The sequence below is a fragment of the Vombatus ursinus genome, unplaced genomic scaffold (assembly GCF_900497805.2).
Source record: "Vombatus ursinus unplaced genomic scaffold, bare-nosed wombat genome assembly UNPS02007883.1, whole genome shotgun sequence".
Lineage (NCBI taxonomy): Eukaryota > Metazoa > Chordata > Mammalia > Diprotodontia > Vombatidae > Vombatus > Vombatus ursinus.
Window position 1 is genome coordinate 135,413 of NW_020947661.1, and position 19,601 is coordinate 155,013.

At 37.1% G+C, this 19,601-nt stretch overlaps 1 protein-coding gene across 1 annotated transcript; it reads left to right on the plus strand.

The window, feature by feature from the left end:
- Positions 1-10,109: 10,109 nt before the first annotated feature.
- LOC114034097 (olfactory receptor 480-like) lies at positions 10,110-11,054 on the plus strand. Its single transcript, XM_027849702.1, has one exon. It carries the CDS (start codon positions 10,116-10,118, stop codon positions 11,052-11,054), a length of 939 nt encoding a protein of 312 aa, XP_027705503.1. The 5' UTR covers positions 10,110-10,115.
- Positions 11,055-19,601: the final 8,547 nt, after the last annotated feature.

The window sequence follows — 19,601 nt, forward strand, 5'->3', positions numbered from 1 at the left end:
GATTAGGAAGGTGAAGGGGGAGAAGATAAGGGAGGGATTTTTAGAGGAGCAGGTAAAATTAGGAATGGGAGGGTAAGGGGAGAAGATAAGGTAACAGGGATATAGTAAAAAGAGAAGCTAAGAAAGAAAATGGTGAGTAAAAATAAGATGGAGGGAAATTCACAAAAAGTAATTATAACTTTAAATGTGAATGGGATGAACTTACCCACAAAATAAAAATGCATAGTAGAATGGATTAAAAATCAGAATTAAACAATATAATGTTTACAAGAAACACATTTAAGAGTGAGAGATACACACATAGCTAAGGGTTGGAGTAGAATTTATTACGCGTCAGCTGATGCAAAAAAGGCAGGGGTAGCAAAGAACTTTGTCAAATCTATAAGAATATGAGTTATTACCCAATTTTTAAATGGTCAAAAGATAGGAATACATGGTTTTCCAATGAAGTAATCAAAACAATTTATAGACATATAAAAAATGCTTTAAATCATTATTGATTAGAGAAATGTAAATCAAAACAACCTTGAGACATCATTTTACACCTACCAGATCAGCTAAAATGATTGAAGAGGAAAACAACAAATGTTGGAGGGGATGTGGAAAAATTGGTACACTAATACATTGTTGGTGGAATTGTGAACTGATCTAACCATTTTGGAGAGCAATCTGGAATTATGCTCAAAAAGTTATTAAACAGCTTATACACCTTGACCCATCAATACCACTACTAGGTTTATTTCCAAAGATGATTAAGGGAAAAGGAAAGGAACCTATGCGTTCTAAAATGCTCATAGCAGCTCTCTTTGTGGTGGCAAAGAACTGGAAATTGCAGGGATGCCCATCGACTGGCGAATGACTGAACAAATTGTGGTATATGATTGTGATAGAATACTGCTGTGCTGTAAGAAATTATGAACTCAATGATCTTAGAAAAATTGGAAAGACTTGTACAAAAGAATGAAGAGTGAAATGAACACAACCAAAAGAACATTATACACATTAACAGAAATACTGTTTTAAGAATGACTTTGAAAAAAAAAGAAAAAAAATGACTTTGAATGAATAAGTCACTTTGACTATCGTAAATACCCAAATAAACTATAAAGGACACATGAAGAATGATGCCATCTGTACCCAGAGAAATAACTGATAAATAGAAATATGTACAGAATAATTTTATATATATACCCATTTGTTTCTAATGGTAACCATATCTAGGGGTGGGGGAGGGAAGGAAAAAAAGGGAAAAAAAGAAAAAATGATATGATAACTTTATTGCATATTTAAAATAAATAACAAGTTGTACTAATCAATTTGCAGTTTCATGTGAAATCACCTTTCTGTTATACTGTTATGGAAATGCTTATTTTTTCCCATAAATGAAAAATAAAGTAAATAAAAAATATTCCTTTATGTTCATGTGACACAATTTGTTCAGCCTTTCCTCAGTCACTGGCCATCTGCTTTGTTTCTAGTTCTTTGCTACCACAAAATTGATGCTATAAATATTTTGGTGTATGTGGGGAATTTCCTTTTATGAATAACTGCCTTTGTGGCATAATACACCTGAAAAAATGTATTCTTTCTCCTATGGCATAGCTCTCTGGGAAGAGTGAGGAGGGAAAGATACTAGAAGAAATTTAAGTCATGAAAAACAAAAAGAATCAATAAAGAATCATTTAAAAAATAAAAATTTCTTCAACTACTTCCTACCTTTTCAGTCTTACACTTTACTCCCATCCATGTAATTGTTCAATCTAGCTACCAGATTATCTGCCTTTCCCCACACATGACATCCATCTTCTGTGTCTTTACAATGGCTCTCTTACAGGCCTGAAATGCTTTGCTTCCCCACCTCTGCCACCCAGTTTTCTGGGATTTCCTCAGGACAACTCATTGCCCACTTTCTGCAAGAAATCTTTCCTGACTTAACTCCCTCTCTAAGATGACCTCCCATCTATTTGGCCTATAATTTGTATGTCCCTGGTTATTTACACGGTGTCTCTCCAAATGGAATGTGAGCTCCTGAAAAGCAGGGACTATTTTATTTTTGTTTTTGTTGTTTTTACTTTTCTTTGTATTACAAATAATAGCATAGATCCTGGCATATAGTAGGCCTTTAAAATCCTTGTTGACTGACCACCACTCATCCAGCTGTTCTCCAGATTTTCAATATTTTGCTAAAATGAAGCCAGGAATGAACATGATATTTTATATCTGGTCTGATTAAGGCAGAATCCAAGCAAATTATCAGCTTCCTAATTTTTGATCCTATCCTTCTCTTAATGTAGCCTAAATTCTTATTAATCCTACTGGCTCATATGATGTACTCTGCAAAAATGATTACCTTTCCCATTGCTTTGTAATCTTTATTTTTTCAAACACTAGTTTAACACTTAACTTTGACTATAATTCTACATTGTCTATTCTGTACTGCAGTTCTCCCCTCTCTAACCTTTTGCCCAATATGACATCATTTGGGAAATAATCACTTTTTTGAATAGTCTGATCATAGTGACCTCACAGAAAAATTTGAAATCTGACACTGTTTATCCCTCTTTCTCTTTTTTCTTCATAATTTCTCTTCATATTATTGTTCAAATCATGCAGCGTCTTGGGGGTACTTATCCAAACTCACACACATGTTCACGAGTCAGGACCCAAAGAGCAAGGCTGCCCTCACATGTAGACTCCAGTATCCAAACCTCTGGCGTTTGGCTCTTCTGGCCTTTTGAAACTCACATGGTCTCAACCTTCTCTAACAGTTCTTTCACTTAAGAAAAAGTCATAATAGACACAACAAAGGCAGGAACAATCACAGGGCCAAGTGCATATGGATTCATAGCAACCTAGGTGGAGAGATGAGGCCACTGAGTCAGTGTCTGGAATGATGGCAATTTTCCTAATTGGAGGTTTGGAGAAACAGTGACTGAACTTATAATTTTTCATCTCAAAAACTCCCTAAAGCTGACAAGGAGGGAACCATACAGACCTTTGGGGACAACAAATCATACTATAGGCTTAAAATCAGTTAATTTTTGTTACAGATATTGCAAAGAGATGGTGAGTGGAGTTTTAGGAGCGTAAACTGACACATTTTGAGGAGCAAGAGCAGTACTGTTCTCCCTATGGTTCCAGATAAGGCAAGTGAGGAGGTGGAATGGAGTATGATGAAGGTATGTATGGTGGCAAGGTAGCTCTTGAGGAGATGGTCAGGCAACAATGTGAAGCACATCTGGAGCTGGTTTGGCCCAATATGGTGAAACACTGAGGCACTTATTATTGTATACTCAAAATGGTAACTTCTTAACTAGGAAAAATGTTAATGTTGAATAGAGTTTATTGTAATTATGTTAACTTGAATGTTGAATTTGGTTTTCTTGAAAACTTTTATAAAACTTTTTTTAAAACTTTTTTATGTTTCACGCTAAAAAATTAACAAATTTTCTCTAACTTGTGAAAAAAAAATCCTGAATAGGATATGTTCCTACCAGTGAACTCAATCCATAACAAGTATAAGTTGAAAGAAACTTTTTCCCCGGTCACAACCAAAATAATTATTAACACATGTACTGGGGATGCTACCCAAGACATAAATTACATTTCACAGTCACTAAATATATTTCATCCTTAGGCTAATCATGAGAATATACCCCCTGCAGGCCTTCCTTCCAGTTTACTATAACATATTTCTAAAACTGCAGAGGTGGTTAAGTGTATGCCAAGGTTGAATTGCCACTCTTTATTATGGGACATAAAATGGATAATTTTGATCACACAAAATTAAATTTTTGCATAAAAATACCCAATGCAGCCAAGATTAGAAGGAAAAGTGGAAAATGGAAAAAATTTAAAACAAGTTTCTCTGATGCAGGTCCCATTTTTCAAATGTATAGAGAACTTAGTCAAATTTATAAGACCCAACTGAAAAATGGTCCAAGGATATGAGCAGGCAACTTTCAAAAGAAATCAAAGCTATCTACAGTCATATGAAAAAAATGCTCTACATCATAATTGGTTAGAGAAATGCAAATTAAACCAACTCTAGGGTACTACTTCATAGCCATCAGATTGACTATTATGAAAGAAAAAAAAATGACATTGTTGGAGGGAATGTGGGACAATTGAAACACTAATGTTGTGAAGTGACCCAAACATTCTGGAGAGCAATGTAGCACTATACCCAAAGGGCTATCAAACTACATACCCATTGATTCAACAATACCTCTACTAGGCCTGTACCCCAAAGAAATCAAAGGAAAAAAGAAAAGACCAATACCAAGTTCTTTTTCCTTCCATGACCACAGAGTGAATGATCCTTATCTCCTTCTCTCTGGCTGTCAGCTGACTCACAGCATCTGTCAACTGTCTTATGGCAAATCTCTGTCAAATATCATAAATGCTCTTATGTTCCAGGGAAATTTTATCAGGAGCCTTGAAAAGGTTGTCAATACTGTCTTTACACATGGATGATTATCCTCACTGTGAATAGTACCTCTGTTCCATGATCTCCAGTTTCTACTAAACTGAGTTTCATAGATGGTGTTTTCAACCTCAGTTCTGCATATGTGTAAACAGTATGGGTTATAGCCTGACCAAAAGGAATCTGGTGAGGTGATGGGGACCGGTTTTCATATCTAGTCAACATGGTCACATCCACAATTGCCACATGTTGATCACAGAACAATTTTTGAGAGCCTCCATGATAGATCATACTGGTTTGGCTATGTTGCTATCCAATCTTGTTTTTCACTTTTTTAAAATCCTGGATAAACATAGACAAAGGAAAATAAATGAAAGCCCTTGAGAACTTAGAGAACTTCTCACACAACTCATTTGTGTGTTTGTAATTTTCTCAATCCCAGTAGATTTCAAAAGGCATCTTAATGATGTAGGCTACATTTGTAATTGAGGTGCTCAAGCACTTATATCCCAAATAGTATTGAACTCAACATAAATATGGTGCTGCCATGCAAAGATAATGATTTGGAATCCAAAGATATCATCTTCATGCATCAGTAGGTACCACTGCTGTTCTTGATTTGGCTATAAAATGCTTAGATATAATTTTTGATTTGTACCTCATTTCAAGAGGCACCTGTCTATTCCTCTTGCTAAGTCAGACTTTGTATTAATTTCAATTTTACAATTACAACATCTCTCTGTCTCTTGTTCTCTTTCTCTATCTCTGTCCTCCAACTCTTTGTCTGCGTGTCTATATCTGTCTGTCTGACTTTGTCTCTGTCTTTCTGTCTGTGTCTGTCTTTCTGCCTGTCTTTGTCTCTCTGGGTCTCTTTCTCTCTCTGTGTTTCTGTCTACCTGTCTCTGTCTTTAATTGTCTCTGTCTCTCTGTCTTTCACTGTCTCCTTCTCTCTGTGACTCTGTCTTTCTCTCTCTCTCATTCATTCATTCATTCTTAATTTGGGTCTTCATGTTTCTGATCCCTTGTAGTGCCATATAAACTCAAAGATTTGGAAGTGAATTATGTGCATGGAGCATCATTACAGCATGGTAGTAAATAAATTCTGCTCTACCACAAGTTATTTCATATATCTTGAAACCTCACTACAAATAGTAAGTACCTGAAAGAACATGGTTAGGTAAGGAAACGGGTGAAGATCTCTGTGTATACATAGGTACATTTGTTTCAGGATCACTTTTCACTCACTTTTCAAATTGAAGCTTTGGGGAAGGAATTTCAATCTTTTGGTTGATTTGGTTGAAAGAGAATTAGACTTGTATAAAGGAGAGCTGGATCTTACTGGCTATAAGTGTGATTGTGGGTAAGTCACTGAACTTCCGTGATCCTTAGTTATCTCATCTATGGAATAAGAATAGCAATCTTTTCCTCCAAAAATTGTGGAAGGAAAATAATTTATGAAATTTAAATTGTGGCTTTCAGGTATTAGTATTCCTGTTTTCTGATTATTATGATTAAGTTAACCAAAATAAATGAAACTTGAGATTTCAAAAGTGAGAGGTTGCCTTCCATTCAGCTTATATTTTGATGTGCCCACTATGCACTGGGCACTGTCCTAGGTATGCAGTTACAAAGAAAAAAAAATGCAAAACACTTCATAATCTTAGGGAGTTTACTTTCTATTGGAAAGGAAGGGAGGAAATACTTTAACAGATAAGTAAATATAAGATGAAGAGGGTAAAAGTTTTAGAAACTAGGCCTCCTCTAAGTAGTGATTCACTAACTGAGACACAAAGGAAACTTGAGATTATAAGAAGCAGAGAAGAGGTAGTGCCTTTCAAACATGAAAGATGGTCTGTACAGATAGACAGAGACAGAGGAAGAATTCTGAGTCTGAGGAACAGACAGTAGGTCATGTGGGCTGGGATTTGGAATACCTGCCTGAGAATAAAGTGAAATAAATCTGAAGAGGGAGCCTTGATTCAGATTGAGCAGGACAAGCTGAAAAATTGTTATTTTGTCCCCAGGGCAATAAGGGATCTGTTCAAGGCTTGACTGCAAGTGATATGGTCAGCCATGTGCTTTAGAAAGGCAATTTTTATAGATGTTTAGAGAAAGAAAAGACTGGAATTCTAATTAAGAGGCTTTTGCAATAGTCCAAGTGAGACAAGATGCAAATCTGAGTTAGGGAGGTAGCTATGTGGGTGGACATATGAGGAGATGTGATATACATTATGGATGTAAAAGTTGCAAGATTTGGCAATTGATTGGTTGGAGAAGGGAAAATGGAGAGAAGAGGAGAGATTAATTCTGGATTATAAACAAGGTACCTAGAAAGAAGGTGTGGTCCTGAACATAAATAAGAAATTATAGACATAAGTGATTTTAGAATGAAAGCTGAGGATAAGATGAGTTCTCTTTTGGACTTGTTAATATTTTTTTGCTAGGCAATGGGGTTAAGTGACTTGCCCAGATTCACACAGCTAGTAAGTATTTTGTGTCTAAGTCAGATTTGAATTCAGGTCCTCTCAACACCAGGACCAGTACTGTATCCACTGTGCCACCTGGTTGTGTGATTAAACATGAGGAGATGTGACATATTTTGCAGATGTACAAGTGACAAAATTTGGCAGTTGACTGGATTGATGAAGATATAGAGAAGAGAGGTCAACTCCAGGATTGCAAAATAGGGTGCTGGGAAGGATGGTGGGACCTTCAACAGAAATAAAGAACTATTGAGATAAATGTTTTTTGGTTGAAGGAGTGGGATAAGATGAATTCTCTTTTGGATTTGTTGAGTTTTAAATGTCTTTGGGATATCCACATGAAAATATCCAGTCATTAGTGATTTGTGGATTAAAGTTCAGGGCTGCATGTAAATTTGGAAGTCATCTGAATGAAGGTGGTAATAGGATTTGTGGAAGGTAATGAGTTGATTCAGTTGGTGCAGAAAAAGAAAAAGGGCAGCTAGATAGTGCAGTGGGCAGAGTGCAGACTCTGCAGTCAGGAAGACTCATCTTCCTGAGTTCGAATCTGTCCTCAGACACTTAGTAGTTGTGTGACCCTGGGCAAGTCACTTAATCCTATTTGCCTCAGTTTCCTCATCTGTTAAATGAGCTGGAGAAGGAAATGACAAACCACTCCAGTATCTTTGTTAAGAAAATCCCAAATTGGGTCACAAAGAGTCAAGCACAATTGAAAATGACTGAACATACAGAAAAAAGGGCCTGTGATAGAGCCTTGCAGCACTAGGCAGCACAGGGATCATGATTTGGCAAAAGAGGTTGAGAAAGAAAGTCAGGCAAGTAGGAAGAATACCAGTACCAGGAGAGAGCAGTGTCATGTAAGCTTGCGAAGAGAAAATATGCAAGCAGAGTGAGTGAGCCACTGTGTCACATGCTCTATAGAGGCCAGAAAACAATTAATCAACAAACACTGATTAAGAACCTATTATTTTTCAGTCATTTTTGCTAGATTCTCAGGATAAAAAGACTGAAACAATCCTATTCTCAAGAAATTTAAATGAGTACTATGAAATACAATTAAGAAATTAATGGTAACTTTGGAGAGAATAGTTCCAGTGCAGTGATGGGGTCAAACATCAGAGTATAATAAGTTAAGAAGTGGGAGGAGAGAAGCTAGACTCAACAAGGGTACCCCTCTCCTCCCATACCCCCAAGAACTTGGCTGAGAAAGTGAAAAGATATAGTATAATAGCTTGAAAGGATGTCAGGGTAAAGTGAAAGTTTTTAAATGATGGGACAAATCTAAGCCTGTTTGTAGGCAGAAAAGAAGAAGAATTTTGATAAGGAAATTAAGGATTAAAAAGGGAGTTTTTCACTGGGGAAAGCTTCAGAATGGCATAGGAGACATGGGATCAAAGAAACAAGTAGAGGTGCTGGCCTTGGAAAAAAAAGGACTATCTCTTTTTTAGAGATTGGAGCAAAGACAACAAGGGATAATCTTGAGGAGTTTTGAGTTGAAGAATAGGAAAAAACAGGCAGCCCACAGAGACAGTATTTCTGTCGTCAAGAATAGGATGTAAAGTCCTCTCTTGAGAGGGAATGATGAGGCAGGAAATGTTGAGATATTGACTCAGCACTATATAATTTTTTATTTAATTAGAACATTCTTTTTTCTTGTAGTTACAAAGAAAGAATTGACCATAGACACATAATGATTGTCATACTTAGGCTCTTTTTAAACTAAACGGTATCTAGCTATTTTATATTCTTTCTTACTGAACTTAGAAGAAAAGAAAAATTAGTTTGGAGTTGGGAATAAGAAGAACATTTCAAGAAAAAGTAACATGTAAGAAAATTTCTTTTATTTTGAACTTAACAAGTATCAACAAATGCAAACAATTAAAGATAGCTTTTAAAAAAAGATTATATGCATATATGCAAAGTTTAATAGGATGGTAACAGTTTCTTAACTTGTATGTTCATCTGTGCTTCTTATTTTCTTTTGTGAATTTTAAAGTTGTTTAGTCAGTGATTTCCCCATCTCCTGTTTCAATCACTTTGTCAGTAAGCTACATCTCCCCATTCACACTGGATGCCCCTTTTTGTAACAGACATTTATAGTGAAGGAAAACAAATCAATAAATCAGCCATGTCTGATAATGCATATCTCATTCTGTACTGGCAGTCCATCACTGCCAAGAATTGATAGGCAGTCTTTCCTCATCAGTCTTTTGAAGACATGATTTGTCTCTACTTTGGTCTGATTTCTGAGATATTTCAAAGTTATTTCCCCTCACATGGCTCTTGAGGTCATTACATAAATTGATCTTCTAGTTCTCCTTAGTTAATTCTGCATCAGCTAATAAAAGCTTTTCCATATATGCCAAAGCAGTAAAATTTATCCCTTCTTATGGCACAGTGAATTGCCACTGCTTTCCTACATCACAGTTTGCTCAACTATTCCTTCAGCTATTGAAGGAAGCAATACATAATCAGGATATGATTACAGCAGGTTGGGCAAGTGCTTTCCATTATTTTGCCTAGAAACAGCACAATTTCCACAAGAAATGTCTACATTCCTTCAGGGAACAAAATCAAGCCAAATTATGACTCTTTGCAGTAATGCTAAATTCTAGGAACAAAATACAAGGAGAAGATATAGAATCCAGGTTGCCCATTCCTCCTCTCTTGTGATTTTAGAGCACAAAGGTCATCTTGGAAACCAGGAGTTTCATTATAGTCAATTATCATGAGATAGATACCATCTTTAGTTGTGGGAGATGGTCCTTTGAGAGGTCAGGCATCACAAAACAGATTCAATTTCTTTGAAAGGGGTTAAAAATGGTGGTTACTTGGCAGAACAGCATTTACACATTTGGATGTAGTCTCTGCATATATTTAAGGAAGGTTAATATGGTGGAAGTAAACCATCTTTTCTCTTAAAGGCTTTTCATACTGTTACAATGGTGAAATTGGCAAATCATGCAATATTGAAGTTTATGAGGAAAAATTTGAGGAAATAAATTTGTTCATCTCTCTTTGCTAATGAGCACCCTGCCTGCCATGGTGCATAAGAGCCAAGTATTGGGGTAAGATTGTGGGATGAGAATGTAGGAGATGGTCAGTGAATGTTTCCTGAGGACATCAATAGACATATCCAAATGTTAGTCCTTTATTCTATTTTAATCTCCTTTTTTTCTGTCTAATAGACACCCTTTCCAAGACAGATGTTTGGTAATAACTGCACTGCTGTGACTGAATTCATTCTTTTGGGGCTAACAGATGATCCAACCCTTCGTGTCATCCTCTTTGTGATATTCCTATGTGTCTATGCAGTCACCTTAGTTGCTAACCTTAGCATAATCACATTAATCAGAAAGAGCTCCCAACTTCACACTCCAATGTATCTTTTCCTCAGCGACTTGACTTTTGTGGATACTGGATTTTCCTCATCTGTTACACCTCTCATGCTCATCAACTTCTTGGCAGATAAGACCTCAATCCCTCTTGGAGGCTGTGTGGCCCAATTTTATTTTGCAGCCACTTTTGGTTCAGCTGAGTGCTTCCTGCTGGCTGTGATGGCGTATGATCGGTATATGGCCATCTGTAACCCCCTACTCTATTCCACCAACATGTCTACTGCAGTCTGTACTCTGTTACTCATCACATCCTATGTGAGTAGTTGTATAAATGCTTGTGTCTTCACTGGTTGCTTATTGAATCGTTCCTTCTGTGGACCCAATAAAATCAATCACTTTTTCTGTGATTATTCACCACTTTTGAAGCTTTCCAACTACCAGGAGGATCTTGCTGAAATTCTTCCTGCTCTCTCTGGTGGGTCAGTACTTATAATCACAGTGCTAATTATCATAATCTCTTATGTATACATCCTCTTCTCTGTCCTGAAGATAAGCTCCACTGAAGGGAGATCCAAAGCTTTCTCAACTTGCACCTCCCACCTCACAGCAGTCTCTCTGTTCTATGGGACCCTTACATTCATTTATATGATGCCTAAATCTAGCTACTCAACAGATGAGAATAAAGTGGTGTCTCTTTTCTACACTGTAAAGATCCCCATGTTGAACCCCCTGATCTACAGTCTTAGGAACAATGAAGTAAAAGGGGCACTGAGGAAAGTGATAAGTAGGAAACACTTTTTTTCATGAATTCAACTAAATATAGTGAGTATGTATTAAGTACATAATATGAATCTGATATTTTACTGCATTTGGAGAATACAAGGACAAAAATCAAGGTCCTTGCCTATAAGGAGACCATATTTTATCCACGTAATGATTTTATTGAGTACTACCAATACATGGGCTTGAGGAAAAAAATATATATATGTATATATATATATACATATATATATAGGTATATACACACACACAAATATATATATACATATCCACACACATATATATACATACACATAAATATATTCATTTAATGGATTAAATTGATGAACTTAAATGTTTATCCAAAGGTTCTGAATATACATGCAATGTTCCAGAAATGTGGACCTCCCACAAAGGAGTCTTTGGGTCTATGATTTTTCTTTGTAATCTTGCAGCACTTATATTCAATTATTTGTGGTGGTTCTTCTTTCCACTTCCATTGTTATAGTCATTTGATGGATTGTTTTCTTGCCTTTTGTTGCTTCACTAATGGAAATCATTTCTGTGTTTCTCTATATTCATGATATTTATTGTTTCTTACAGCACGGTAATATTCCATTACACTTGTTTACTACAATTTGCTTAGCCATTCCTTAATCAATTAGCATCTACTTTGTTTCCAGTTCTTTGCTACCATAAAACTGCTACTATAAATATTTTGATATATATGGAGGCTTTCTTTATATCAATAACATTCTTGAGGCATTTGCCTTCAAAACTTCATTCTTTGGTCTATGAGAAAGTTCTTAGGGAGGGTTGAGGAGAGAAAGATCCTGGAAGAAATTTAAGTCATGGAAAAACAAAAGATATCAATACAAATTACTTAAAAAGTAAAGATCTCCACAACCTGGCCCCTTCTTCCTTTCTAGTCTTATATTTTATTTCCCATCCATGAATTGTGCAATTTAGCTACACTGAACTATTTGCCTTTCCCCACACATGACACTCCATCTTGTGTGTCTTTCCACTTACATACCTGGACTGCTTTGTTCTCCCTCCTCTGCCACTTAGTTTCCTGAGTTTTTCTCTTTTTTTCTGAAGGAAACAAGCATTTATTCAGAGCTTGTTATGTGCCAGGCACTAGGCTAAGTATTTTACAATTATTACTGTCTCATTTGAGCCTCATGACAACCCTGGGAGGTAGGTGCTATTATTATCCCCACTTTACAGATGTGGAAACAGGGGCAAACAGAGGTTAAGTGACTTGCCCAGGGACATCCATGTAGTAAATCTCTAAAGTCAAATTTGAACTCAGGTTTTCCTGAATCCAGGCCTAGCAGTCTAATCACTGAACCATCTAGCTGCCCCTGAAGTATACCTTGAGGCAGCATAGTGTAATACAAAGTCTTGAATTTGGAGTCAGAGGACCTGGGTTTGAACCATGACTTTGCCACTTAGTACTTAGAGTAAGTGACAGTAGACAGGTCACATTACTACTCTGTGCTCCATATTCCATAGATGTAAAATTAAAGGTTTGTAGTGAATGATCTCTAACGTCTCTTGGAGAGCTAAACCCATGAACCTACAAAACTGTTACACCTGCTGCTTTTTTTTTAATGGTAATTTTTATTTATTTTTTTGTTTTCAACATTTACTTCCATAAGATTTTGAGTTCCAAATTTTCACCCTATCTCGCCCCTCCCCCCACCCCAAGATGGCATGCATTCTGAATACCCCTTCCCCTAGTCTGCCTTCCTATCTCTCCCCCCTTCTCTTATCCCCTTCCCCTTCAATTTTCCTGTAGGGCAGGATGGATTTCTATACCCCATTTCCTATATTTCTTATTTCCCAGTTGCATGTGAAAACATTTTTTAAACATTTGTTTTTAAAACTTTGGGTTCCACATTTTCTCCCTTCCTCATTCCCTACCCACCCTCATTGATAAGGCAAGCAACTAAATATAGGTTATATATGTGTAGTTATGCAAAACACTTCCATAGTAGACATGCTGTGAAAAACTAACTCTATTTCCCTTAATCCTATCCCACCCCCCCATTTGTTCCATTCTTTCTTTTGACTCTGACCCTCCTCAGAAGTACTTGCTTCTGATTACCCCCTTTCCCAATCTGCCCTCCTCTTTATCATCCACCCATCTATTGAGTTGTTTTTCGTGATTTTCTTGCAAAACTCTCAGTTTTTCCTCTACTTCTCTTACTTGCTCTCAAAATCCCTTTTGAGCTCTTCTAAGGCCTGGGACTGATTCATATGTTTCTTGGAGGCTTTGGATGCAGGAGCTTTGGCTTTGCTGTATTTTTCTGGTTGGATATTTTGATATTCTTTGTCACCAAAGTAAGATAATTTAGTCTGACTCTTTTTGTGCTGCTTACTCATGATCCCGGCCAATTACTTGAGTTTTAAACTCTTTGTTAAGGTAAAAGTCTGCTTCCAATGTGGAGAATGTATTGTCCCAAGTTTCAGGGGTTTGTAAAGCTGTTTTCAGAGATACTTTTAGGGACCTGAAAATTTTCAGTTCTTCTAAGGTGCTATGATAAGGGGCGAGGTGTTTCCTCTCCACCACCACAACAAACTTCACCACAGCAGCATTCTTCATTGCCCCAGCACCGCCTCTCAGAACTGTGACCTGGATCCAAGCACCTGTAAAGCAAGGGATTCCTGCCTCAGCCCTAGCAAAGAGATCCCTGCAATTCCCCTCTGATCAGCCACTTGATTCCCCCTCAGTCTGTGGGTCAGAAGCTCAGGGAACAGCCATGGTCCCTGGGGAGGGCTGAGACTTAGCTCCTTCTCTCACCACAGTCACAGACTTTTCCCACTGACCTTCCAAGTTGTCTTTGGTGTTCCTGGGTTGAGAAGTCTGGAAACCACCACAGCTGCCCATGATTCAGCCCTCTGAGGCCTGCTCCAGTGTCACCGTGGCCTGCACACCTACATTGCATAGCACTCCTCTCCCTGCCCTGCGCAATATACCTTTCAGATCAGCCATCCAGGCTGTCTTTGGCTGGAAATTTGTTTCACTCTGTCTTTTTTTGGGTTCTGCTGCTTTAGAATTTGTTTAGAGCCATTTTTATAGGTATTTGGAGGGGTTTGGGGGGAGAGCTCCAGCAAGTCACTGCTTTCCCTCCGCCATCTTAGCTCTGCCTCGAGTTTTTCTCAATTCAGCTCAAATTCCACTTTTTGTTAGAAGGCTTTCTTGGCCTCTCAAGGTAATAGTAGCTTCTTCTCTAAGATGACTTTCCATCTACTCTGTCTATAATTCATATGTACCTGGTGTCTCTCCCAATAGAATGTGAGCTCCTGGATAACAGGGAGTGTTTATTGGTTTTCTTTATATTCTAACACTGTTAATAAACACTGTTTGGCATATGATAAGCATTTCAGAGTTTTACTGCCTGACCAACCTGTTGGTTATCCTTTGGATTGTCTCCAGATTTTCAATATTTTCCTAAAGCATGTAAGCCAGGACTGGGCATGGTATTCCATACCTGGTCTGATCAAGGCAAAGTCCAGTGGAACTGTCACCTTCCTAATTTTCAATCCAATATTTCTCTTAATTAAGCCTAAATTTCCATTACACCTTCTAGCTGACTTAATGAAGTTAAACTGTTTACATTCTTATATAGAAAAATGATACATGTGACTCCTTTACTAGGAGAGTTAGAAGGAGTCTACATAAACAGAGGGCATGAATGTGGAACAATTTTGTTGTGATGATCTCCAAAAAAAAAAAAAAATAAGAAAGTATGAGAAAGATAGATACAGGTGAGACAAGTGGGAAAGGAGAGTTGGAATTGGAAAAATTTCTCATAGAAAAGAGACACACAAGAAATAACTTTTATAGCAAAGGGGAAAATTGTGGGGGTCTGATGGTCAGTTCTTGAACCTCATTCTCATAGGAATTGGTTCAGAGAGAAAAATATATATACACACTTGTTTGGATATGGAAAGCTATCATACCCATAGGAAATAGGAGGAAGAGAGGATAAGAGATATGGGATAGGGAGCGAGATGATAAAAGGGATGGCAAATTAAGGTAGGTAGTTGTCAGAAATAAACTTGAGGAAGGACAAGATAAAAAGAGATAAAGAAGAATTAGTGAAAGAAATAGGATGGAGAGAAATACTGTCAGTAATCATAACTGTGAATGTGAATTGGATGAGTTCACCCATAAAATGGAAGTGGTTAGAGAAATGAATGAGTAACCAGAATTCAGCAATATGTTGTTTACAAAAGACACACTTGAAACAGAAAGATACACACAGAATTAAAACAAAGTGCTGGAGCAGAATCTATTATGTTTCAGCTGAAGTAAAAATGACAGGGATAGCAATCATGATCTCAGACAAAGCAGAAGCAAAAATAAACCTAATTAAAAGAGATAATCAGTGAAACTACATTTTAGTAAAAGGTACCACAGACAATGAAGTAATGTTAAAATTTTTTGACATTAAATTTCTCTGATAAAGGCCTCATTTTTCATGTATATAGGGAACTGAGTCAAATTTATAAAAATAAGATCTACTCCCCAATTGGGAAATGGTTAAAGAATGTGAATAAGCAGTTTTCAGAAGAAGAAATCAAAGCTATCTATAGTCATATGAAAAAATGTTCAAAATCTCTGTGGATTAGAGAAATGCAAATTAAAACAACTCTGAGGTCCCACCTCATAACTATAAGAAATGACAAATGCTGGAGGGGATGAGGGAAAATAGGCACAGTTAGAAAGTGTTGGTGGAGTCATGAACTGGTCCAACCATTCAGGAGAACTGTTTGGAACTATGATGAAAGGGCTATAAAACTGTACATGTCCTTTGACCCAGCAATACCACTACTAGGTCTGTACCCCAAACAGATCAAAGAAAAAGGAAAAGAATGTACAAAAATACAAATGCAATTTTACAAAAATATCTATAGCAGCTCTTTTTGTGGTGGAAAAGAATAGGAAATTGGTGGAATACTCCTTAACTGAGGAACAGTTGAACAAGTTGTGGCTTATGATTGTGATTGAGTGCTATTGTGGTATAAGAAATGATGAAGGGGATGTTTTCAGAAAAGGGAACCTATATGTACTGATGCAAAATTAAGTGAAAATAACTGGAACATCATTGTGTACAGTAATAGCAATGTTGTAATGATGATCAACTGTGAAAGACCTGGCTACTGTGATCAATACAATGATCCAAGATAATTCCAAATGACTTATGATGAAAAAAATGCTGTCCACTTTCAGAGAGAGAACTGATGAACGCTGAGTGCATATTGGAGTATAATTTTCTCATTTTTTTCTTTTTTGTGATATAGTTAATATGGAAATATGTGTTGCATGATTTCACATGTATAATTAATATATTGCTTGCCCTCTCAATGGGACAGGAAGGGTTAGAAATGAAATAAAGAATTTCAAACTCAAGATTAAAAAAGAAAAGAATTTTAAAATAAATAAATAATAAAATTTTAAAAAGGAAAAAATATGTCTTGATTGCTTATTCTGTTCTGTTCAGCCTTTTTTCTTCTTACTTAGTAAGAGGATAATTTGGGAAGTAGTAACTTTATAATATAATTTGATCATAGTCACTTCAGAAAATAATACAAAAATCTGATAGTGTTAGTCCCTCTTTCACTTTTTTCTTTTCATATTCTTTATATTATGTTGCAGTTCATATAGATCCTTGTGGTCCCTTATCTCTACTTACACTCACACTGATTAGTCAGTGGCCACAGAGCAAGCCTGGCTATATCTCTCCTCAAGGTTCTAGTGGTAACTTTAAGACATTATGCTATTTTTCCCCTTATACTATCAGTTTGAAACTTTCTTCCCACTCGGGTGTGTTTTCCCCAATATCTATCTCCAATGCTAGTTAATATCTCCTCAATATCATCATTTCGAAGATGGCGGAGGGAAAGCAGTGACTTGCTTGAGCACTCCCTCAAACCCCTCCAAATACCTATAAAAAATGGCTCTAAACAAATTCTAAAGCAGCAGAATCCACAAAAAAACAGAGTAAAACAAATTTCCAGCCCAAGACAACCTGGATGGCTCATGTGAAAGGTGTATCTCACCGGGCAGGGAGAGGAGTGCAGTTTGGCACGGGCACAGTTGCCGCAACGAACCTGGAGCAGGCCTCAGAGGGCTGAATCACAGGCAGCTGTGGTGGCTTCCAGACTTCTCAACCCAGGAACGCCAAAGACAACTTAGAAGGTTGATGGGAAAAGCCTGTGACTGCGGTGAGAGAAGAAGCTAGGTCTCAGCCACCCCCATGGAAGTGGCTGACTCCTGAGCTTCTGGCCCACAGACTGAGGGGAGAATAGAGTGGCTGATCAGAGGGGGATTGCAAGGATCTCTTTGCCAGGGCTGAGGCAGGAATCTCTCGCTTTGCCAATGCTTGGATCTGGGTCACAGTTCTGAAGGGCGGTCCTGGGGCAAGGAGCAGCTCTAGCATGGTGGAGCTTGTTCTGGTGGTGGAGAGGAAACACCTCGCCCCTTATCATAGCACCTTAGAAGAACTGAAAATTTTCAGGTCCCTAGAAGCACTTCTGAAAACAGCTGTACAAACCCCCAAAGCTTGGGACAGTACATTCTCCACATTTGAAGCAGACTCTTACCTTAACAAAGAGTTTAAAACTCAAATAATTGGTTGGGATCATGAGCAATCAGTGCAAAAAGAGTCAGACTATATTATCTTACTTTGGTGACAAAGAAGATCAAAACATACAACCAGAAGACAACAAACTCAAAGCTCCTACATCCAAAGCCTCCAAGAAAAATATGAATCAGTCCCAGGCCTTGGAAGAGCTCAAAAGGGATTTTGAGAAGCAAGTAAGAGAAGTAGAGGAAAAACTGGGAAGAGAAATGAGAGTGATGCAAGAAAATCATGAAAAGCAAGTTAATAGCTTGCTAAAGGAGACCCAAAAGAATACCGAAGAAAATAGCACTTTAAAAATAGCCTAACTCAAATGGCAAAAGAGGTCCAAAAAGCCAATGAAAAAAAGAATGCACTAAAAATCAAAATTGGCCAAATGGAAAAGGAAGTCCAAAAGATTACTGAAGAAAATACTTCCTTAAAAATTAGAATAGAGCAATTGGAAGCTACTGACTTCATGAGAATTCAAGACCCTGTAAAACAAATTCAAAAGAATGAAAAATTAGAAAACAATGTGAAATATCTCATTAGAAAAACAACTGACCTAGAAAATCTATCCAGGAGAGAGAACTTAAAAATTATTGGACTATCTGAAAGCCATGATCAAAAAAAGAGCCTAGACATCATCTTTCAAGAAATGATCAAGGAAAACAGCTCTGACATTTTAGAACCAGAGGGCGAAATAGAAATTGAAAGAATCCACTGATCTCCTCCTGAAAGAGATCCCCAAAGGAAAACTCCTAGGAATATTGTAGCCAAATTCCAGAGTTCCCGGGTCAAGGAGAAAATATTACAAGCAGCCAGAAAGAAACAATTCAAGTACTATGGAAACACAATAAGGATAACACAAGATTTAGCAGCTTCTGATTTAAGGGACCGCAGGGCATGGAATATAATATTCCAGAGGGCAATGGAGATTAGATTACAACCAAGAATCACCTACCTGGCAAAACAGTATAATTCTTCAGGGGGAAAAATGGTCATTCAGTGAAATAGAGGACTTTCAAGCATTCTTAATGAAAATATCAGAGTTGAATAGAAAATTTGATTTTCAAATACAAGACTCAAGTGGAACATGAAGAAGTAAATGGGAAAGAGAAATCATAAGAGACTTATTAAAGTTGAACTGTTTACATTCCTGCATGGAAAGATGATATTTGTAACTCATGAGACCTTTGTCAGTATTAGGGTAGTTGGAGGGAAAAAATTATATGTATGTATATATATATGTATATATATATGTAGATGGATAGATAGATAGATAGAGGGCACAGGATGAGTTGAAGATGAAGGGGTCATATCTGGAGAATAAAATTAAGGGGTGAGAGAGGATAATACTAGGAGAAGGAGAAAGGGAGAGGTAGAATGGGGTAAATTATATCACACAAAAAAACAGAAAAGAAAAGGCTCTTACAGTGGAGGGGAAATGTGGGAAGGGGAGAGGAAATGAGTGAATCTTATTCTCATAGGATTTGATGCTTTTCTTCTGTATTCTCCTGTATAAATAAAGAAGATGCTTGTTGTTTCAAAAGGTTAGTCCCCATACTTGAGTCATTCCAGTGCCCTCAGTGTACAAGGGCATGCTATGTTAATCCGTGTACATATTGTCTTCCCACATTGCTTCCTTGGCAGAAGAGAGAGACAGGAAGAAATCAATGTACCACCACTCAACAATAACCGACTTTAACTTTCAACAAGATTTTTTCTTCCTCTTTTCACCATTGGATACTTTAAGTCATGACAGATAGCAGAAAGTATGTAAGAAACCGTAGTGTTATTTATATGTGTGGACAACTTTCAATGCTCAATTTTAAGAATGGAAAATAAACCAAGAATAATATAACAACCAAAAAAATCATCATTTCATGCAGTTTTATTAGTTCTCTATTATCATTTAACCAAATAAACATCAATACCAACTCATCTCTACTCATCCCTA

Bases quoted from the DNA above. Each gene is read 5' to 3' on its own strand.
- LOC114034097 (XM_027849702.1), top strand. From the start codon at position 10,116: ATGTTTGGTAATAACTGCACTGCTGTGACTGAATTCATTCTTTTGGGG.